This window comes from Apodemus sylvaticus, chromosome 9, assembly GCF_947179515.1.
Source record: "Apodemus sylvaticus chromosome 9, mApoSyl1.1, whole genome shotgun sequence".
In the NCBI taxonomy this organism is placed as follows: domain Eukaryota; kingdom Metazoa; phylum Chordata; class Mammalia; order Rodentia; family Muridae; genus Apodemus; species Apodemus sylvaticus.
Window position 1 is genome coordinate 5802462 of NC_067480.1, and position 24100 is coordinate 5826561.

Genomic DNA, 24100 nt, shown 5'->3' on the forward strand with positions numbered 1-24100 from the left:
CCTCCGGAAGTGCCATGCCCAGTTTTCTGAGGAACCTCCAGACTGATTTCCAAAGTGGTTGCACCATCTTACAATCCCACCAGCAGTGGAGAAGTGTTCCTCTTTCTCCACATCCTTGCCAGCACCTGCTGTCTCCTGAGTTTTTGACCTTAGTCATTCTGACTGGTGTGAGGTGAAATCTCAGGGTTGTTTTGATTTACATCTCCCTAATGATTAATGATGTTGAACATTTCTTAAGGTGTTTCCCAACCCTCCGAAGTTCTTTATGTGAAAATTCTTTATTTAGCTTGGTACCCCACTAGCTAGAGCAATTAGACAACATAAGGAGGTCAAAGGGATACAAATTGGAAAGGAAGAAGTCAAACTATCACTATTTGCAGATGATATGATCGTATACTTAAGTGACCCCAAAAACTCTACTAGAGAACTCCTACAGCTGATAAACAACTTCAGCAAAGTGGCTGGCTACAAAATCAACGCAAGCAAATCAGTAACCTTTATATACTCAAAGGATAAGCAGACTGAGAAAGAAATTAGGGAAATGACACTCTTCACAATAGCCACAAACAGCAAAAAGTATCTTGGAGTGACTCTAACCAAACAAGTGAAAGACCTATATGACAAGAATTTCAGATCTCTGAAGAAGTAAATCGAAGAAGACCTCAGAAAATGGAAGAATCTTCCATTCTCATGGATTGGCAGGATTAATATAGTTAAAATGGCCATCTTGCCAAAGGCAATCTACAGATTCAATGCAATCCCCATCAAAATCCCAACCCAGTTCTAGAAAGAGCAATTCTCAAATTCATCTGGAATAACAAAAAAAAAAAAAAAAAAAAAAAAAAAAAAAAAAAAACCAGGATAGCTAAAACTATTCTCAACAGTAAAAGAACTTCAGGGGGATTCAGTATCCCAGACCTCAAACTTTACTACAGAGCAATAGCGATAAAAACTGCATGGTATTGGTACAATGTCAGGCAAGTGGATCAATGGAATAGGATTGAAGACCCAGAAATGAACCCACACACCTATGGTCACTTGATCTTTGACAAAGAAGCTGAAAGCAACCAGTGGAAAAAAGATAGTCTTTTCAACAAATGGTGCTGTTTCAATTGGAGGTCAGCATGCAGAAGAATGCAAATTGATCCATTCTTATCTCCTTGTACTAAGCTCAACTCCAAATGGATCAAGGACCTCCACATAAAACCTGACACACTGAGACTAATAGAAAAGAAACTGGGGAAGACCCTTGAGGACATGGGCACAGGGGAAAAGTTCCTGAACAGAACACCAATAGCTTATGCTTTAAGATCAAGGATTGACAAATGGGACCTCATAAAACTACAAAGTTTTATGACAGGGAAAGGACACTGTCAAAAGGACAAAAAGTCAACCAACAGATTGGGAAAAGATCTTCACCAACCCTAAATCTGACAGAGGGCTAATATCTAATATATACAAAGAACTCAAGAAGGTAGAACCCAGAGAACCATCTTCTCCTTCTTGCTTCTCCATGCCTTTGCTGTTACACCACACTCTCAGTGAAGTCTTCCTGGGCCAAACCCTCCCTGCTTTGTTTTCCTCTGATATCCCTGTCATCAAGACTTAACTTTATATTTCATATATGTACTGACTGTCTACACACCCACCGGAGTCTTGAGACATTGAATTAAGTTACTTCCACAGAAAGCAATAAAACGTCCATTCTTTTCTCTCTCTCTCTCTCTTTTTAACAATAATGTTTTAATTTTGAGATTGTAATTATGTCATTTTCCCCTTCCCTTCTCTCCCTCCAAACCCTTCCAAACCTCTCCTTGCTCTCCTTCAAACTGAAAGGCCTATGGCTTCTTTTTCAGTAATTATTGTTACACGCATATATGTATATACAGATATATATCTAAATATAATGTACCGAGTGCATTATGTTACTTGTATGTGTATTTTCAAGGCCGATCATTTGGCGTTGGTTATCCAGTCAGTATGATCTCCCCTTCTCTCAGTTTTGGCTTGCTTTCGTCTCCGTAATCACGTAGGGTTGGGCCTTGTGGCCTTCCCTGCACACTTTACATATCTGTTTTGTTGTCTTTGTTTAGCTCATGTCCAGGCAATCGTGTTGGTGAGACTTTATGTATATAACATCTGTCCTTGCCAGGAGACAACTTCCTGACAAACTCCATGATCCCTGGCTCTTACTCTCTGCCTGTGCCCTCTCTTCCACAATGCTCCCTGAGGTTTAGACAAGGGAGTTGTTTTGTAGGTGTATCCACTTGGGGTGAAATCTACAACTCTGCATTTTAATTGGCTGTGGTTTTCTGTAATTGTGCTCATCTGTTGCAAAGAGAAATTTCCTTCATGAGGTGTGAGCACTGCCCTTACTGTGGGCAGAGGGACAATTATTGAACAAAGTTAGGGATGGCACTGGTTTAGTCAGGTGGTGGTTGTAGCCTCTCCATGCCCCGTGACTTCACTAGCTCTGGGAAGCTGGCTAGGTTTCCAGTACCAGGAATGATTTACCTCTTATGAGCAAGTCTGATTAGAGAGCTGGTGGTTACTGCCAAGACACGTGCCACTACTACACCCATAGGGTTATCGTGCCGTGCTGGCTCTCCTTGTCGGTCGTCAGTGGTGCTTTGGTTTTTGGTGTTGCTGTCTGCGTCCTGATGCCAATTTGTGTTTTAATAATCAGGGCTTCCCATTTCTTTCACCAGTCTCTCTGCTGCTGTACTTCTTCCTCTCTGTGCCTCTAATTCAAGGGTTTGGTTTTATCATTACGTCACACATTTCCTGTTTGTTCCTTTTCTGTGTTTTAAAATTTTATATATATATATATACACACACACACACATACATATACATATATATCTATGTTATATATCTTCCACATATATAATTTACACACACACACACATGTATATATACATTTCTTGCTTATTTATTTTAGATTACAAGGGCACGCTGCTGCTCCATCACACCTGATTCTTCTGCTCCTTTCTGTCTTTCCTTCCTTCTTTTGCAGTTGATTCTGGGGATGGAGCTTATGCTGTGTCCTGCTCATAAGACAACCACTTTATTGACTTGAGCTTTTTTTATTTTTTCTTTCTTTTAGGACAGCACTGTTTAGATCCTGATGCATATATATTGGATGTGTATCATGTAAACCCTCATGCAGAATGGGTCATCAAGCCCTAGATATGCCCAGGATGGTTCCTGCCCTGTATTATATGCCAAGAAGATCCTGCATTTGTGGGGAAAACGCTGCCCTGAAGTATTTGCTCCTGTAATCCTGGTTCTCCTGGAGGGGCAGGTGGCCAGCTCTGGCAATGCGAACTACAGAGGAGGAGCTGGTTCACACCGAGCTCAGCTTTCTTATCACAGTTTCCCGGTAAGAAGGTAGAACCCAAAGGACAGGCCGGTGTTGCTCACCTAATGCAGAGCTATGTAGCAGAAATGGGCATGGCCTGTGGCTGGGAAGCGGCTGCCCTTCCAATGTGAAGCATACAATATTTATGCCCTGACTTGCTCCTCAACTGGAGGAGAGCCTTCTGTCTAAAGACTGCCGTGCACCGTGTCGTCCTGTGCGTGCGGCACTCTCTGAGGACTTGCTCGCACCGTGGTGCAAAGGAACTTTCACCAAGCCCTGAGTGTTCAGATGCTACTTTAGGACTCCATGTTCCACGGGCACAGGTCCTCATGGCCAAGCTCCGTTTGGCAGAGGGCATCTTGTGCATCCGGAGCTTCCCCTTGGCCCACAGCCGTAGTCTGTTCTTTCTCCTCTCGGTTTTGGTGCTCAGTAAAGAAATTGCCTTTCGCGCGTCAACATGGATTTCCTTTACAGATCAAACACATTTTTGTTTTGTAACATTTCACAACTATAGTCCCATCTGCAGCCCCAACCCAGAAATTACAGAAATGAGTTCATCCAGAAGTGCTGAAAAATGCCATCAGGCCTTGAATTTACATGTTGTACAAGTTCATCGCGAGATGTGGCCAAGCACTGCAAGGTGGCACCGGGCCACGGAAGCCAGACGCCACCTCACTATCCACAGCTTGTACAACCATTGTCTACATGTGCAGTGGGAGACATTCAGTCCTTGTGGTTCTAACGGGAACAAATCTAAAATGTACCGAGGGACAGGACAGCTCTGCCTTTCATCTCAGCGATTGTAGTTGGAGTCCTCATTCATCCAGGACCACACGTGCCTCATCTCCGACTCCACAGGCTGAACGCTGGGTGGACTTCACAGCAGTTACAACATTTATGACTCATGTGGCTATCAGTTCAAACAAAGTTGAGTTACAGATGCAGAAGAACCATTCCCTTACCTGCGTAGCCCATGTCCAGATGTAATGCAAGTGCACTAACTGCACGTGCAGAAGAGATCACCTAGGCTGTGCTATGCCACATACAAAACGTCCTTCACTCCCACAGTCAGGTCAGCTTATTGTGAAGCAAGGCATTCTTTACATCCAGCGGGCAGACCCTTTTAATTTCTGACCTTCAGGAGTTTGTTGCACTTTTCTAGAAACCCAAAAACCAGTTTTTTTTTGACCTATTTATGAATTTCTATTTTCTCTCTAAGAGCCCACTAGCAACCAAATATGTACTGCAGAGGTTTCTATGTGTCCCAGTGTTTGACCAGTTGCTAGGGTGCCCAGTAGGCCAAATAGTGTGCTCCAGAAGCACATTCTCATCTTGCAGTACAAGCAGCGAGTGACCTCAGGTTTGAGGGAATCACTGACAGGAATCCCTGCCCATGCACAGAAGCCATCCTTCTAGGGCATTGCTGTGCTTCCATAAATACTTGGGGTTATTCCTTGCGTTTCTTTGCATTAGGATTGTTCAGTTCTGTTGTATTTATGTAGAAGATGCACTCTTTTCCAGAGTTTCCATTTCGTTTGGCTGGAAACATATTAGAACGTATACCCTAGCTTTAGTCACAAGTCTTGAGAAGCGGCTGGTGGGTGCCAGGTAGTGCCACACGAGGCCCAGCATTTTGTACCCATGCTTTGTGTAGTTTTGGATGTAAGTGGAAGTTGATCATTTAAGTTTATCCAGGAATGTGACAACTTTCAAGTAACTGTGTCACATGAAGGATCATGTCCATATCATGGCCAATGTTGGCTATGACTTTTTGTTCCGAGTCGCACAGTTAAGTGACTAGAGAAGTTTTAGTAGACACACAAACTGATGTTTGCATGGTTAAGGGGTTTTTCTTTTATTAATTTTATTCTTGAAGAATAAAATTTCAATTGAATCCAAAATGCCTATCACCCAAGTGTTGAAAGAACGTTGGTCTTTTTAAGAGTTGGTTTTCAAAAGCTAAGTAGCCAGAGTGTTACGGATTTACCCTCAAAAGAGAGGCCAGATAGCATGGACAGTAAAAGACATTCTTTCTAGGGTCTCAGCTTTACCATAAAGTGCTCTTGATACACAGTAGTTAGATCATGTCATTCAGGAAAGTATTAAAGGAAATGATGTGTGGGATGCACAATAAGGAAGAATCACAACTGCCCTCGTTCCGCACCTTTCTTAAAAGAGTTCAGCTGGGACATGACTCTTCTAGCCAGTGCTTGGACGAACTGGAATACTGGTTCCTTACAGTGTGTGTGTGCAGTGTAAACTACCTCACCAGCCTTTCTTGAGGAAAAAAATCAAGTGGACTTTAACCGTCTTTGTTTGTCTGTTCAGCTGTCCCTGGGTCTTATTTTAATCACTGCAGTTAGGATTCAGTGTGTGTTTTGATCATATGCCATTCATGATGTAAATGAGTTATAGTGGAAAGCATCGAAACAACCGTAGTTGGAAGTGTGCCCTGCGGTGTGCTCCGAGGGAGTCCATGTTTGTGTCCCCAACGGGCTGCTTGTGTTTCTAAACATGCAAGGACGCAGGGGACATTGTTGGGGACTTGTGGTCATCTTCCCTGGCAGTGTTTCCCACTGCTGTCGGTGGATTTCATTTGACTGAAAACTGAGGAGACAAAAATGTCTCTTTCTCTTTAGGAAATGTGCTTTAACTCTTTCATGTGTACGTCTGACTTGCCTGGAAAGACTGTGTTAGGAGACTGAATGCTCCTCTTGACAGGCATTTTTAACTATTTTCCATAAATATGTCATTTAATAAAAAGTAATATGACGTGGGATTAAAGTGTTTCCTTCAAATACGTTTCCATTTCACACACTCTTATCTCATTTGAAAATGCTATCTTTTGGGCATATCCTATCTTCTGTAATTTATTTAGGAAAAAAAAATACATCAGTGGAAATGCCAGTATTGTATGTTTTCTTCTCAAGGTAGGAATTCTGGACCCTTGTTCCATCAGTTCTTATTAAATGTGAGCATTGACTTTTATCTATAAAACTAAAAGAGCCAAAACTAAAATTACTCTTATAAAACTCATTACATCTGCTTGCACAGCGGGGCTGGTAGAAGAATAGGAGTTTTAAACACGAGAGGCTTGTGTCTGAGGCTAGCCCTTTCACAACATGGGCAGTGAGCATTCACAAAAGCGCCTTTGTAGAGAAGGATGTGTGGATGAGAGGTCAGTGGTCTAGCACTGGCTACTTCACAAGTTTGCTTGGGTTAGCTCTTGCCTAGGCAGGATTTTAGTCATGTATAATAAAGGCATCTTTTACATATGTATGAATTTTTTCATAAATACAGAAAATATCTTGATAAAGTTTAGTTAAAGTCCCCCTTTTAAAAACATTCAACCTTTTACTGCATGTCCTTTGCAAAAGGCAAAAGCAATCAAAGTGAAAAGGAGGAGAGCCAGGCCTCGGCAAGTAAAGTACATGCCGGGCACGCATGTGGGGCTGAGGCTAGGTCCCCAGCAAGGACATGGAAGGCTGCAAAGCAACACACAGGCATGTGCATATATTCACACCAGATTCCACACACACACACAAGTACATACCAGACAGCACCACACACACGCACATGTACACACCAGACAGCCACACTCACATGTACATGTACACACCAGGCAGCACCACACACACGCACATGTACACACCAGACAGCCACACACACATGTACATGTACACACCAGACAGCACCACACACATGCACATGTCACACCAGACAGCCACACTCACATGTACATGTACACACCAGACAGCACCACACACACGCACATGTACACACCAGACAGCCACACACACATGTACATGTACATACCAGACAGTACCACACACACACATGTACACACCAGACAGCATCACACACACATGCACATGGACACACCAGACAGCCACATACACATGCACAAGTACACACCAGACAGCACCACACACACGCACATGTACACACCAGACAGCCACACACATGCACATGTACACACCAGACAGCCACACACACATGCACATGGACACACCAGACAGTACCACATACATGCACATGTACATACCAGGCAGTACCACACACACATGCACATGTACACACATATGTACATACCAGACAGTACCACACACACATGCACATGAACATACCAGACAGCACCACACACATGCACAGGACACACCAGACAGCACCACACACATGCACATGTACACACCAGACAGCCACACACACACATGCACATGTACATAACAGGCAGTACCACACACATATGCACATGGACACACCAGACAGCCATACACACATGCACGTGGACACACCAGACAGTACCACATACAGGCACATGTACACACCAGACAGCCACACACACACACACACGCATGTACATACCAGACAGTACCACACACACATGCACATGTACACACCAGACAGCACCACATACACATGCGCATGGACACACCAGACAGCCACACACACATGCATATGGACATACCAGAGAGTATCACATACATGCACATGGACACACCAGACAGCCACACACACACACACTTACATACCAAACAGCCACACACACATGCACATGGACACACCAGACAGCCACATACACATGTACATGGACACACCAGACAGCACCACATACATGCACATGGACACACCAGACAGCCACACACACACACACACATGTACATACCAGATAGTACCACACACACATGCACATGAACATACCAGACAGCCACACACACACAGGTACACACCAGACAGCATCACACACACATGCACATGTACACACCAGACAGCCACACACACATGCACATGGACACACCAGACAGCACCACACACACACACATGTACACACCAGACAGCCACACACACACATGCACATGTACATACCAAACAGCCACACACACATGCACATATACACACTACACAGCCACATGCACATGGACACACCAGACAGCCACATGCACATGGACACACCAGACAGCCACACACACACGCACATGTACATACCAAACAGCCACACACACATGCACATGTACATACCAGACAGCATCACACACACATGCACATGTACACACCAGACAGCATCACACACACATGCACATGTACATACCAGACAGCCACACACACATGCACATGGACACACCAGACAGCCACACACACATGCACATGGACACACCAGACAGTACCACACACACATGCACATGGACACACCAGACAGCCACACACACATGCACATATATACACCAGACAGCCACACGCACATATACATACCAAACAGCCACATATACATGCACATGTACACACCAGACAGCCACACACACATGCACATGTATTTACCAAACAGCCACATACACATGTACATGTACATACCAGACAGCCACACACACATGCACATGGACACACCAGACAGCCACACACACACGCACATGTACATACCAAACAGCCACACACACATGCACATGGACACACTAGACAGCCACACACACATGCACATGGACACACCAGACAGCCACACACACACATGCACATGGACACACCAGACAGCCACACACACATGCACATGTACACACCAGACAGCCACACACACACATGCACATGTACACACCAGACAGCCACAACACACGCACATGTACATACCAAACAGCCATACACATGCACATGGACACACCAGACAGCCACACACACATGCACATGGACACACCAGACAGCCACACACACATATACATACCAAACAGCCACACATACATGCACATGTACACACCAGACAGCCACACACACATGCACATGTACATACCAGACAGCCACATACCCATGTACATGTACATACCAGACAGCCACACACACATGCACATGGACACACCAGACAGTACCACACACACATGCACATGGACACACCAGACAGCCACACACACACATGCTCATGGACACACCAGACAGCACCACACACATGCATATGGACACACCAGACATTACCACACACTGCACATGAACACCTGACAGCCACACACACATGCACATGTACATACCAGACAGCCACACACATCCACATATACACACCAGACAGCACCACACACATGCCCATGGACACACCAGACAGCATCACACAGGCACGTGCACATATACACACCACATGTCATAGAAAATGAAGGTTAGGAAATCAAAAGTGTGGATGTCAGTAGACACACCTTCCTGCCCAGCACAAGTGAAGGTCCAGGCCTCACCATTCAGGAAAAGTGAAATGGTTTACTTGCAGTTTATTTGTTTATATTATTGATAAGGGAAATCATCATACATCTTCATTCTAATAATTTAGCAAAGTTATGACATATTGACCATTATATGAAATCAGTTTTTGTATTTGCAAGAAAGCACATAGAGAATACATTTTAAAAACTTCCTTTTACCATAGTATGAAACAATAAAATACTTTTAAATAGTTACGACATAATATATTTCAAAGCTGTTCCTTTGGAAGTTAAAATACAAAATATATATAGATTGTGCCATATTGGGAATGAAAGACAAATGACAAGATATCAATCACACAGGCATCTATAAATTCAATATAATCCCAATTGTAGCAGCAGTAGGATTCTTGGTAGAAACCGATAAACTAATTACAAAACTTATGCATTAATGCAAATCATCTAGAATATGTCGTATTACCAAATGGAAAGCGGACTCCTGGCTTCCATTGTCTGTCTCTAGGTTCGCCCACCATCTCAAGGAACCTTGGGGACGCCCCAGAGCATCCTGCTTCCCCACGGAGGCCCTTCAGGGGGTGGGGGTGGGGCAAGGACAGCGGCTTGGAACATTGTCCCACCAATTCTTTGCCAGTTGGGTCTGCCCGAGGTTCAGCCAGCAGAATTGGGTCCCTAGACCTCCATTGTCAGGTCCAAGGCTCCCCCTGCCTTCCTGAGGTGTCCTCCTGGCATTAGGATCATCCAGCCAACACCAGAGAAAACCAGATCCCTAAAGCACAGCCTAAGACACAATCACCAGGAGCCAGGGTGATGCGATGTGCCAGCACTGGAGCCCAGCGATGTGCCAGCACTGGAGCCCAGCGATGTGCCAGCACTGGAGCCCAGTGATTGATGTGCCAGCACTGAAGCCCAGTGGTCCTGCCACAGCAAGGCTCCAATATCCTAACAAAACTGAAGCACAAGAATGTGATCTTAGATCCAGTCTTATAAAGATGATAGAGGCCTTTAAAGTGGAAATGAATAAATCCCTTAAAGAAATATAAGAAAATACATTCCAACAAGCAGAGGCCTTTAAAGAGGAAATGACTAAATGTAAAGAAGTACAGGAACATGCAATCATACAGGTGAAGGGTATGAATAAAATAAAACTGTCCGAGAACTGAAAAATGGAAATAGAATCAATAAAGAAAACACAAACTGAGGCAATCCTGGAGATGAAAAACTGAGGAAAGAGAACATGAACTACAGATGCAGGCATTGCCACCAGAATAAAAGGGAAGGAAGAGGGAATGTCAGGTGTTGAAGATACAATGGAAGAAATCAATACACTGGTCAAAGAAAATGCAAAATCTAAAAAGTTCATAACACAAAACATCCAGGAGATTTGGTACACCATGAAGACTAAACCTGAGAATAATAGGAACAGAAGGAGAATATTCCCAGCTCAAAGGCCCAGAAAACATCTTAACAAAGCCATTGAAGAAAATGTTCCTATCCTAAAGAAAGAGGTGCCTATAAAACATACAAGAAACATACAGAACACCAACTAGATTGGACCAGAAAAGAAAATCCTATCAAAACACTGAATGTACAGAACAAAGAAAGAATATTAAAAGCTACAAGGGAAAAAAGACCAAGTAACATACAAAGGCAGACCTATAAAAATTACACCAGACTTCTCAACAGAAACTCTGCTAGAAGGTCCTAGGTAGATGTCTTCCAGATCCTAAGAGACCACAAATGTCAGTCCAGACTACAATATCCAGCAAAAGTTTTAATCAACATTGATGGAGAAACCAAGATATTCATAAATTTAAACAATACCTTTCCCCTAATCCAGCTGCAGAGGATGCTAGAAGAAACTAGCAGAGGTTGTGATTCAAATGGACCTAACAAATATCTATAGAACCTTTCACCCAGACACAAAAGAATATACCTTCTTTTTTCAGCACCTCACTGAACCTTCCCCAAAATTGACCATAAAATCAGGCACAAAGCAACCCTCAACAGATACAAGAAGTCTCAAATAACTCATTGCACCTTATCAGATCACCATGGATTAAAGCTGGGCTTCAACAACAACAGAAACACCAGAAAGCCTACATATTCTTGGAAACTGAACAACTCTCTACTCAATGACCACTGATTCAAAGAAGAAATAAAGAAATTAAAGACTTTCCACAAATAAAAATGAAGGTAAAACATACCCAAACTTGGGGGACACAATGAAAGCAGTGCTAAGAGGAAAGTTCATAGCACTGAGTGCTTTCATAAAGAAAGGGGAGAGATCTCACACTAACAACTTAACAGCTCACCTGAAAGCTGTAGAACAAGAGAAAGCAAACACACCCAAGAGAGTAGACAGCAGGAAATAATCAAAGGTGGGGCTGAAATCAATAAATCAGAAACAGTGAGGAAAAAAATCAAAGAATAAATGAAACCAAGAGCTGGTTCTTTAAAAAAAAAAATCAACAAGATAGACAAACCCTTAGGCAAACTACCTAAAAGAAAGAAAGACAATATCCATATTATCAAAATCAGAACTGAAATATAACAAATTCTGAAGAAATCCAAACAATCATTGGGTCTTACTTCAAAGCCTGTATGCCACAAAATTGGAAAATCTAAATGAAATGGGCAACTTTCTTAATAGATTCCACTTATCAAAGTTAAAGCAAGATCAGGTAAACAAAAGAAATAGTTCTATAATTGTTAAAGAAATAGAAACAGTCATTAAAAGTCTCCCAACCAAAAATAGATGAGGGCCAGATTGTTTTAGTATAGACATCTACCAGGCTTTCAAAGAAGAGCTAACACAAAATTCCTCAAACTATTCTACAGAATAGATACAGAAGGAAAACTGCCAAAATTATTCTATGAGGCCACAGTCGCCCTGATAACTAACGCACGCAAAGACTCAACAAAGAGAATTTCAGACAAATTTCCATTATGAACATTGATGTAAAAATACTCGCCGACGGAAATCAAGAACATATCAAAAACATAATCCACCAAGATCAAACAGGCTTTATCCAAGGGATGCAGGGCTGGTTCAAGATGTGGAAATCCATCAACAAATCCACCATATAAACAAATTGAAAGAAAAAAAAAAACATGATCATCTCATTCGATGCTGAAAAAGCCTTTGACAAAATCCAACACCCCTTCTTGTTAAAAGTCTTTGGATTGATCAGGCACATCACACCTAAACACAATAAAGACCATGCACAGCAAGTCAATAGCCAATATAAAATTAAATTGAGAGAAAATTAAGGCAATTCCACGAAGTTCAGAGACAAGGCAAGGCTTTGTGTGGCAAAGCAACGTTGAACATTGTGCTGACAGTATCATACAACTCAGTTTGAATCTGTAGTAAAGAACGCAAATTAATACAACAAAATGATACATGGTCCTGTCACAGAAGCAGATGCATGGAGCTGTGGGGTGCAGTAGAAGACCCCAGAAATAAACCCACACAGTAATAGCTGCCCAAGTTCCAAGAAAAGAGACAAAGATAGACCTTGGAGAAAAGATAGCTTTCCAACAGAGTGTGAAGGAGATTGGATGTCTACCTGCAGAGAGATGAACTGTTCTCATGCCACACCCTGATTAAAAAAAATCAACTAAAAATGGAGCAACAACCTTAGTATATGGCATGAGAATGTGAAAACACTGGAGATAATCAGGGGATTCCAAATGGAGGCAGACAGGCAGTTTTTTGAAGACAATTGCAGTAGCCTAGGAAGCAAGGCATGGATAAGGGAGACGGCGTCAAATCAAAAATTTCCCACGATGCAGAGCAGGGAACTGAAGAGGCAGTTGACAGAGGCAGTTGCTGTGTAGTCTCCTGACAGAATTGGTCTGTAACAGGTAAAGACTGTGTGTGTGTGTGTGTGTGTGTGTGTGTGTGTGTGTGTGTCAGACACTGTTCAATGACAAAATGTATACTGTCAGTGTATTCCTGACTCTGCTATAGCTGTGATAAGGTGACATGGCCGAGACAACTTATAAGTGTTATTTGGAGGTGTGGTTCCAGGGGGGTAGTGTCCGTGATAGTCTAGCAATGGCACGGTGGCAGGAACAGTGAGAGCTTGCATGTCACACCATGAACAGAAGGCAGAGCAAGGAGATGGCAGAAATCTGTTGGAAACTCAATGCCCCACCCCTGTGGGTCAACTCGTCCAAGAAGGCTCTGCCTTCTAATCCTCTCCAACACGTCTACCAATTGGAGACCACATACTCAAACATATGAGCCCACAGGGGCCATTCTCACCCAAACCATCACAGCCAATCCACTAAGATAATGCTCAATAGCTTTATCCACTGGGAAAATACAAATAAACAAGTCTACTGCGCTGGCAAGGTTTTTTACAGTGTGTTTTAAAAGTTGCCTGGTAGATGTGATAGAAGTTCAAACAGAACTCTTTTCTCTTATTTTATTCCAGATTGACACTGGATGTTTAAATTCATGTACATTCATGTACACGTATATTGTGTGATTATCAGTCCAGGATAGCATATTTATCACACTGGACAAGAATTTCTTTGGGTTAAGGACATTCAAGCCCAATTCTAGCTATTTTAATATTTGCATCATTAACTTAATCCCTCCTAATTTTAACTTGGAACCTATAGACCAATTCCCATCACTCCTCCCTCATTTTCCACAACTCTTGTTTCTAGGGTTCTGAGGTCAGCAGTTGAGATCTTGATGCTTCGGACATCAGCTTTTATATCCAACAGCCTGTTTCCAGTTTTAGCGATGTTGTGCTTCCCAGAATCCATCACTAGAGGGCAGCAGAGGATGTGATTCGATGCTGAGTGGGTTGGGTAAAGCAGGCTTCTTGCTGATAAGAATTCTCTAGCACAGAGGGTACAAGGATTCTCCAGATCTCCCTCCAGCTTGTGAAGTTGAGGCTTCTGCTGAGGGCCTCGAAGGCCTTTTCCTGGACCACTTGGCAGAATCCCAGATGTAGCTGGAGGTAGCAGCGGCTTTTTCCACACTTCTTCCCTGCAATGCACGCCCCCTCTTTTTCTTTGCCCAGGACAGGGCAAGGGCACAGTTCAAAAAACAGGTAAGGGAGTGAAAGTTCTGGGCCCAGGAAAATCAGAGCTGACCAATGACAGGCCCAGAGTTCCAAAACTCAGAGTGGCCAGGCTTACAGAGTTCCACAGCTAGCATGCGAGGTTGGGTAAGCTAAAGTGACTCAGGAAACAACACCCCGTCCCAATACTCCTCACTCAACCCTCCTCTGCAACCCGGCACGTTTACCTTGGTAACACATCTGAGATCGTCCTCATCCCTGCCCATGATCCAGATATGTTAGCCAAAATAATTGTTTATACAAACCAAACCTAAAAATAACTGGAAAATGTGTCAATAAAAATTGTCATGTGTGCAGAAATTACATTTTACCAAAAATAGATATTGCAAAGTTATTCTGACCCTTATCTAAGGCTGATCAAATTGTGGTCTTTTGCCTTTAAAAATACTGTACCCATGAGCTTTGGCACAAAGAGTCTCTCTGGGTGCCAATCGAAATAAAGGTCTGTAATTTGGACTTAAATGCAAGGTGGTCTGTAACTTTCTCGACGATTACAAAGCGATGATCAGGCCAGAGCGCCCTCACGGGTGGGGCATCCAAGAAGACACAGTCAAGTAGAGGTCGCCAGAGAGTGCTGACCCTTAGGTAGTGACCATCAGCTCAAGCGTCCTCCATCTACCAAAGAACACTGGGCATACAGCCTGCAGCCCTCAAGACCTGCCCACGGGAGAAAACTTAGTTCTTGCGCCATTTCTGGACACGGCCCACTGGGAGGAAGGGCAGCATTTTATAATATGCTGTATTCAGCAAATATACACCCAAATTTATAAAGCATTCAAAAAAATTACCCAAATTGGTGAATGAATTGTTTTATTGGGGTTCCCTACATGAATGTGGAGAATGAGTTCCAGGAGTAGGGGCGTCACTGAGAGCCACCCCAGTATGGGCGGGGTTCACTGAAGCTGCAGCTCTGCAGCTTTCTGTATGGCTTGCAGGAGCTCCAGGCCAGGGTCTCTCCTCAGAAGCTTGGGCTCCTGTGGTGGCCTCAGCAGCGTCTAAGCTCGGGAAGGGAGGACTTGGTGCATCTGGGCAATTTCAGGAACTTCCTGGGACCTAAGAGCTACTTCTTGAATCGAACCTGTCTCACCTTAGAACGTCTGGAGTCTCAGTGAATATATGAAAGAAACAGCCACACGACCGAACGAGCATGCAGATCTGTGTGTAGGCTGTCATGGGGGACAATATTTTCTGAGGCTGGGGAGAAGATTCTGTGAGTACTGAGTAAGAAGTGCCTTGCATAAACAAGAGGACCCTAACAGCTACCTGGCTGTGGGCGTGGCCATGCAAAAGGGTGACACAATAGATGGGAGGAGTACTCAGATAACAGATGTCACAGCTCTTTGACTAGTTAATCTTGCCAATCAGTGAGCCCCAGGTTCAGCGACAGAGACCTGGTCAAAAAGATATCAAACAACCGCAGTGGAAGACTGCTAATGTCAGCCAACTCCTGGGCTAGGGAGCTGTGTGCACATGAGGCACAACCGCCTGTGGACATGCCTGTGGACACGCCTGTGGACACGCATGCATAGACACACACATAGAAGTATTTCCTGGGAAAATGGCAGTGTGGGTTGTAACAGCTGCTGAGGAAGTCGCATCTCTCTGAACTCCTTCAGTGTCCAGACAGTCCTCAAATTCTCCGGCTGAGGGCTTCAGAGATGGTTCTAAAGGGAAGCATGCTACTGCGACAATGTTTTGTCAGTATGTATTTTGATGCTTGAGATTCCCGGCATCATATTAATGGGTATCACTAAGAGTGAGACTAAGGACGTCATTGGTAAGATTGTATTTCCCCCTGATACAATCTGTTAGGACATTTGACAAAAATAAAATAAAATAAAATAAAAACCAAAAACCAAACAAACAAAAAACAGACGCCACACATCAGCTTTCCCTAGGGATCAAGTGAATCCGTCATCATGGCCAATGTCCTTTAAACATCTCTAAATGCATCTAGAGCTACGCCTTCAACATGCTCTAAGAAGGCACTCACGGGTGTCAAACCCAAATTATCTAAGATGGGAATAAAGCTTGAAGCAAGAAAAAATGCAAATGCAGTGTAACCCGGAGAACAGTCTAAGAAAACAAGAGGCAGTTGGGCGGGTGAGTGAGCAGGAAGTTCTCATTTTCCTTGATGGCTGGAGGGGAACGTGTCACTAGTGAGGTGAATGTGATCCTCAAGCTAGCTTCCCAGGTGGGTAAAGACACTGGAGAGATGCCTTACAATCCTCAGGAAATCACGTCACCCTTACAAAGACAGAGAAGCCATAGGCGGCTCCTGTTCCTGATGAATGTCCAGTGGAGCCTCAATTCAAGCAAAGGGGAAGGCAGGCAAGAAAATCGAATGTGGTTGAGTCGTGCTGGGCTTCACTCTTATGGGGCACGCTCCCTTCCGTGAAGGTGCTTCTCTGAAAACAGAGACGCAAGCTCAGAGGAGCTGTCACTCTTTCAGCCTGCATTCTACACCCTTCCCAGGGTACGGTGGTTTCGACCTCCCAAAGGCCACCACTGCTAAGAGGACTACAGCCGTGTCTGCACGCAGTGTCCTCTCTGGTCAGTAAAAATACACCGGACTCCAGGGCTCATAGAACCAGAAGGCGGTGGATTCAAAAGCAGCTCAGGTTCTCCTGTGAAATCCCTGATTTCTGTATTGCAGCAAGCCTCACAGACACAAGAAGACTGAGCTCTCGGAGGTGCACTGTGGGTTTTTCCTCAGGGGAGATGTCATAGCAGACTCCTTAGGTGTTGAGGGAAATGTTCTGCCCATGTTGAAGATGGAAATGATAAAAAATCAAATAGCAGGAACAGACACAGCAGGAAACAAAAGTTCCGATAAGCTGCATTCCCAGGAGCCTCCACCTTCTGCTACTCCCGGCTCACCGAGGATGCTACAACAGAAATGCATTTTCCAGAGGCAGAAATCCTGGCTTATGATGCATTTCCTCATAAGCTGGGAGAGCAAAGGCTTTCTAAACCATTACCTGAGCAAATTGAGTCCATGACCCACTTTCCAGTCTGTTTCGATAAACACCATAGACAAAAAAATAAAAAATAAAAAAGGAAGTTACACGCCTGACTTACAAGTTAGGATCCAACAATGGAGGCCAAGAATTCAAGCAGGGAAGGAAACGAAAAGCAGGACCTGAAGCCAGGACCATGGAGGAGGGCCGCTTACTAGCTTCCTCTCCACGGCTCCCTCAGCCTGCTTTCTTACACAACCCAGGACCACCTCCCCCTTGATGACAGTGAGTCCGGGCTCTTCCACACCAATCTTTAATCAAGAAAACGCCTGGCAGGCATGCACACAGGACAGCTGATGGACACAATTCTTCAGTTGAAGTCCCAGCTTCCCAGGCTGCTCTGGTTTGTGCCGAGCTGTCAAAAGCTAACCAGTCCAGCCCTCCTGGAGAAGAAAGTCCACAAACTCTCTTACCTCCACGTGAAAGCATTCTGCCCATGACTGCTGTATGAAATTCACCACCAGGTGTAGGTAACAAGGACCATAGCATGAAGCCAGGCAAACCCACATGGGAGGAGAGCAGCAACCCAGCAGACCCTGGCCTCCCTGGACTGGAAAACAGGCTCCACCTCAAACCCCACACTGCTCTGTGGAGAAAAGTGAAACAGATTCTCACTTGCAAAGGATTTTACCAAAGGCCCTGTGAGCATTTACCACCACTACCACCACCACAACAAAATCCCAGATGGTAGTAGATGGTGAGTCTTTTTTAGATGAATCCTGTGATACTCAGCAGGAGAGATGTTGTTTCTGATGGGGGAAGATAACTTAAATACCCGGAGATCCTACACATTTCACCGCTATCCTACTGGGCACTCTGGAAAGTTAGGGACATGACTCCTTTTGGCCTAGGAACATGAAGTCCCAAACATGGGCTGAGGACACATAGTCCCAGCTTTCTTGATATCATTGCTTGCTGTTTCTGCAGGCTGCTTGGTTTTGGCCACAGTGGCATTGATGGTTGCTAGGTACTGAGGATGTTATTGCAACGGTTATTAACACAACAGATGGACAGACATAATGGGTAGCAACATGTTGGGGGCTCCAAGGACAGTCCAGGCTGCAGTACCCAAGGCACGCGGCATGAATATCTCTTGGAGAGATTTAGAGACTGGGTGGTAAAGGATGGCGCCTTTTAAACTCCTTGAGGACAGGGAGAGGTTTACAGTGACAGTCTGCATCCAGGTCCATTCCCAGGCAGGAGACAAGGAAGGGGGCAGAGAGTAAGGGCGTGCATGATGTAGACTGTTGACCTTAATAGCAATACGAACAAAACAAGAGCTGTCCCCCCACTTCCCAGGTGGGAAGACCCCAGAGAGTCTGTCAGAAGCTGCTGCAAAGCAAACGGCCGCACCCCGTCACTGCACCTCCCACTGCCTTACCCACCACTGCCAGGATGTGTGCCAACAGTATCTCCAGCTAACGGGTTCGTCTCGGACTTTCTGACTTTCTTTTGTAGTCAGTGTTAAGGCTACCAAGACACAGCAAGGAAAGAGACTGTGTGGCCTCTGCATTGCCCACGGGCTTAAAATATGCTGTGTGGTTAACTCTTAATAGTATACCATTTGTGCTTTGTTAGAGCGGGAAGCTGTGGCCTGGTCTATGATCCCAGCTACTTTGTTACTGACACCAGGGCTAAGAAAAGTTCCAGATATGAAGAGTACTTTACAAAAGTATCAATCTTCAGAAGATACAAAAGTAAAAACAGACAAGCAACTAAACCTTTACCACTGACAATTGAAGATGTCTATTAGCTGGGCAGTGGTGGCACACACCTCTAATCCCAGCACTTGGGAGGCAGAGGCAGGTGGATTTCTGAGTTCGAGGCCATGGCTCAAACATACAGAGTGAGTTCCAGAATAGCCATGGCTACACCGAGAAACCCTGTCTCGAAAAAACAAACAAAAACAAAACAAAACAACAAAAGAACAACAGATCAGAGGAACATAAGGCCAAGTGTGGGCTTTTTCCTCAAGGTTTCTTTATTCTTATAGATGTGCATATTGCTTGACTGGAGTCCAGAAGAGGGCGGCAGATCCCTGAACTGGAGTTACAGTTGTGAGCTGCTGGGAATAGAACCCAGATCTGAAAAAGCAGCTAGTGTTCTTAACCACCGAGCCATCTCCCCAGTCTCTGAGCTCATGTACTGATTCTGCTTCCACCTAGTACAGAGCCTTGGGGAAACTACCCCTTCAAGCCTTCGACTCTTTCTCTGCGCCGTGAAGATTAATACTTACCACAGAGTTGGTCAGACGATTTTATCAAACGAAATTTCACATGGAGAGCTCCCTATTAGGTCTGGGTTGGGAGCGAATTCATGACCACCATTACTGTACTGAGTACTTTTGCATGCTGCTATCAGATTCAACCTCCTCCATAATTGATAAAGTATAAGAAAATATTCTTAACCAATTGTGGTCATCTAAACCGAGAGAATAAATGATTACCCCCAAGGCATTAGCCCCAGCCTTCCTGGCAAGGGGCTGCTGGTACCAGGAATGGGGTTATCCTGGTCCAGTTGCTCAAATCCTCGTATTCACTGAAACCCTTGTCCTTCAGTGTTTGGCTGCAGCTCACCTCCCTACAACTGTTCTGATCCTATTACTAACAGCTTGTGGTTAGTAATAGGATCATGACAGACCCCGCCCCTCACGCTGGCCCTACGGCCACGCCCACTCCAGGTTGACCTGTGGCTTCTGTGTCTCCAAGCTTCCATGCCCTAGTCTCTTTGGCAGGAAACTCTGCCCTAATTCCTAGCCCACTCCCACTGGTGCAGGTAGGAGCAGCCAGCCAATGAAGTGTGGTGAGCAGAGCTGACCTGCAGAGGCAGGATCTGCAGGAGAGTACACCATCCTACTCTCTCCATACTTGCTTGGGGGCGGGGCTATTGCAGAAAGGGCGGGGCCAACTCAGAGAGTGCCCAGTGAGGGAGGGCCTAAGCTGATGGTAGGCAGGTCTGGCGCTGTGGTGCAGAGTATGCCTGGGAACTGGGAAGGGACGTAGTTCTGTGGTCTGAGTATGCAAATTTGCACATTTACCGACACTGCATGGGAATTCCTATTTTCTGCACTTCATTGGCAGTATTTATTTTACCTAACCTTATTTGAGGGGTGTTATAGGTATTGTAATTGGGCTGACATCTCGTATTGGGACTTGGATTTATTTTTTTCCTGTTGGTTAGTGAGACTGATCATTTTAAAATGGATTTGCCGGCATAAGCATTTATTTTGAAGTGTCTATTCAGATCATTTATTTGCCCCCTCGCCCTTTTCACATTGGATTATTTGCTTTGTTTGAGGACCTTATGTATATCTCATAGGAATCCGTTGGTAAGTGGCTGGCAAATATTTCCTCCCGGCAGCTCTGTTGTTTGCATAGAGAACCTTTCTGGCTTTCGGTAATCATGGTTTCTCTTTCGCTTCCTGTATATTCCAGGCCACACCTGAAGCCATTGTCTATACCTGCATCCTGAAGTGTCTCCCTGTGCTTTAAACCTTGCAGTTAGATATCTGGTCCTTGTTAGGTTTTGCACAGCACTACAGATAAGAGTCGAAGTTCTGTATTCCTTGTCCGGATGTACAGTTTCCCCAGCGCCATTTATTGAAGGAGGTCATTTTTCCCATACTTTTTTTGGGGTACTTTTGCTAAGAAATGGTGGAGATGGGAGAGTAGGTTTTGTAGGTTGCCCTGGTGCTGTTTTCTGATGTTAATTTTGCTTCCTCAAGAAGGGATGCCCTGCTGTGAAAAGTCTCTCACATACTCAGATAACATGTGAATCTTTTGCCCTTTTTTTTTATAACTGACCAATAAAGGCTAGAGCCTGTGATTGGCCAGTAGACGTAAAAGGTGGGATGGGAGGTCTGGGAGAGAGGAAGAGGGGAGGAGGGGAAGGAGAGGAAGAAGAGAAGATGGAGCAGAGCCACGTGGCTGGGAGGAATTGCAAGCAGCAAGGGTCTCATAGCCGGCCAAGAGGTTAGTATGGTGATAGAGCTGCCCAACCTAGACTCACAGCGTATAACTAAAACAACAGGATTGTGTGTTTTAGATGGGTATATTTAGGGTGGAAATTAATGGAACAGGTAGGTTTATTTCTGTTTGTATGTCGGTGTTGGTGACTACGGCTCAGTACTGCTCAAAAGTGAGGCATCATAAAGACCTCAGGTTTCGTCTGTTTCTCCAGCTTGCAGGCCTGGAGAGATGGCTCCGCAGTTAAAGGCGCCTACCACTCTTGCAGAGGACCTGAGTTCAATTTCTGGTACCCACATCTCAGGACTCTAAACCTCTAATTCCAGCTCTTTTACCTACTGTCTTCTGCCCAATTCAGTCACCCACAGACAGAAACATGCACAGCAATAAAAAAAGAAAGATCTTTGAAAAAGTGACTGCTTGGGCCACTCTTTGGTGTTTCTTTACGCTTTTCAGAATTATCTCTTCTACTTCTGTGAAGGATGCCATGGGGATTTTAATGGAGGTTGCATTAAAATAAGGTTACTTTGGATAATACAGGTTTTTGTTTTTTTTTAAGTCAGTATAAGCTCTCCCAGTTCTAACGTGTGTGTGTTGGGAGGGGGGGACACTCCGTCTTTGCATAGGTTTCTGAGTCTGCATCTCCTAACTTTCTTTTGTCGGTGTTGATGTGTGCTACACAAGCCTTCACTCCGTCGTCCTCCTAGACGTGTGGGTTCTGCTCTTCTTGTTTTTCCCTCTTCTTCCTCTTCTGCTCTTCAGCCCCCATTTCTCTCCCTCCCACTCTTTTTTGGGTAGGGATCGTGAATGGGATTATTTCGTGGTTTTTTTCCTCATAATTCCTGTTACTGGAATGAAAGCCGCTGGTTTTCACATGTTGGTTTCATAACCTGCAACATCACTGAATTCATCCCTCTTCATAGTCTTTTGGGAGAACCTTTATGTTTTTCTACAAGTCAGGATAGTTTGACCGTCTCCTTTCCTGTTTATGCGCCCCTCCTCTTATTCACCTCCCTGATAGACTAAGAGTCCACCGTGTATTGATTAGGAATAGTGAGCGTAGATTCGGCAGCTGTCTCTTCCAGCTCTCAAAGGAGTGACTGCATCTTTCAATACTTAGTGTCTTAGTCAGGGGTTCTATTCCCGCACAAACATCATGACCAAGAAGCAAGTTGGGGAGGAAAGGGTTTTTCAGCTTCCACTTCCATATTGCAGTTCATCACCAAAGGAAGTCAGGACTGGGAGTCAAGCAGGGCAGGAAGTAGGAGCTGATGCAGAGGCCATGGAGGGATGTTGCTTACTGGCTTGCTTCCCCTGCCTTGCTCAGCCTGCTCTCTTATAGAACCCAAGACCACCAGCCCAGGGATAGCACTACACCCACAAAGAGCCCCCCCCCCCCTTGATCACTGATTGAGAAAATGCCTTACAGCTGGATCTCATGGAGGCATTTCCTCAGATGAGACTCCTTTCTCTGTGATAACTCCAGCCTGTGTCAAGTTGACAGACAAAACCAGCCAGTACACTTAGTATGATGTTGCCTGTGAGCTGGCCATATTTAGCTTTATTTTGCTGAAGTTTGAGTCCTTGACCCTTAGAACTTTGTGGGTCAGGAGTGAAGGCACACACAGTTAACCCCAGCTCTCATGAGGCAGAGGTAGTAGGATAGCAGAGTTAGATCTCAGCTTGCTCTACATAGTTCCAGAACACCTGGGGCTGTAGTGACACCCTGCCCACAAAGTAAACAAAGAACTTTTATTTTGTTCTTTCTTATATTTTCTATTTCTCTGTTAAATTTTCTATCACTCCATTCACAGAAAACATGCATAATTTCCTTGTCCTCATTACGCTCGGATAAAATAGCAGCTTTAACAACCTTGCCCTAGGCACAGAGGTGCCAGGAAGGCAAGTCAAGAAAACCATTTAACATCTCCTGCCAGGTATGGAGGGGTCAGGGCAGAGGCTAAGAGAACTAGAAAGCGAAGCTGGTGTTGATTAGCTGTGTGCTCAAGGCCAACCTGGGCTACATACACAGGTGTCTGACAAAAAGAAATGGGAGCCACCCCACATCTTCCCTCTTGAGATTGGCATTTATTGATGTCATGCCCTTAGAGAGTCACTCCCACCTTCCCGGTTGCATTTGTTGAGAGGCATTAAACTCTATGCCAACCCCTGTAAGACAACGTGCCTTAGGCTCTGGATCCTATCGTCAGCCTTTGAATAAAGTTTGAGTGAGAAACCAATTTAGGCTGTGCTCAGGTCCTGATTTCCACCCAGTGTGTGAAACTTTAAAAAACGGAATTGTCTATTCTATGCTCTAATCTAATACAGCCTGCTCTGACATATTATTTTATTTTTTTTAATGCTCAGAATGCAAACCAGCGAGCACTATCAAGTCTTCAGCAGAAAATCTCACGCCCACACAGTTCCATCTGAAAAACTCAGAAAAGGAGACCACAAATTCCGCTGA

The 24100-nt window shown here is 44.5% G+C and overlaps 1 protein-coding gene across 1 annotated transcript in view; it reads left to right on the forward strand.

The window, feature by feature from the left end:
• The window catches only part of Arhgap28 (Rho GTPase activating protein 28), a 176055-nt gene extending 169816 nt beyond the window's left edge, over positions 1-6239 (forward strand). The window contains exon 18 of the mRNA XM_052193410.1: positions 3107-6239. Within this exon, the coding sequence (XP_052049370.1) occupies positions 3107-3189 (83 nt within the window). The 3' untranslated portion in view covers positions 3190-6239. The remainder of the gene's footprint in view (positions 1-3106) is intronic.
• Positions 6240-24100: the final 17861 nt, after the last annotated feature.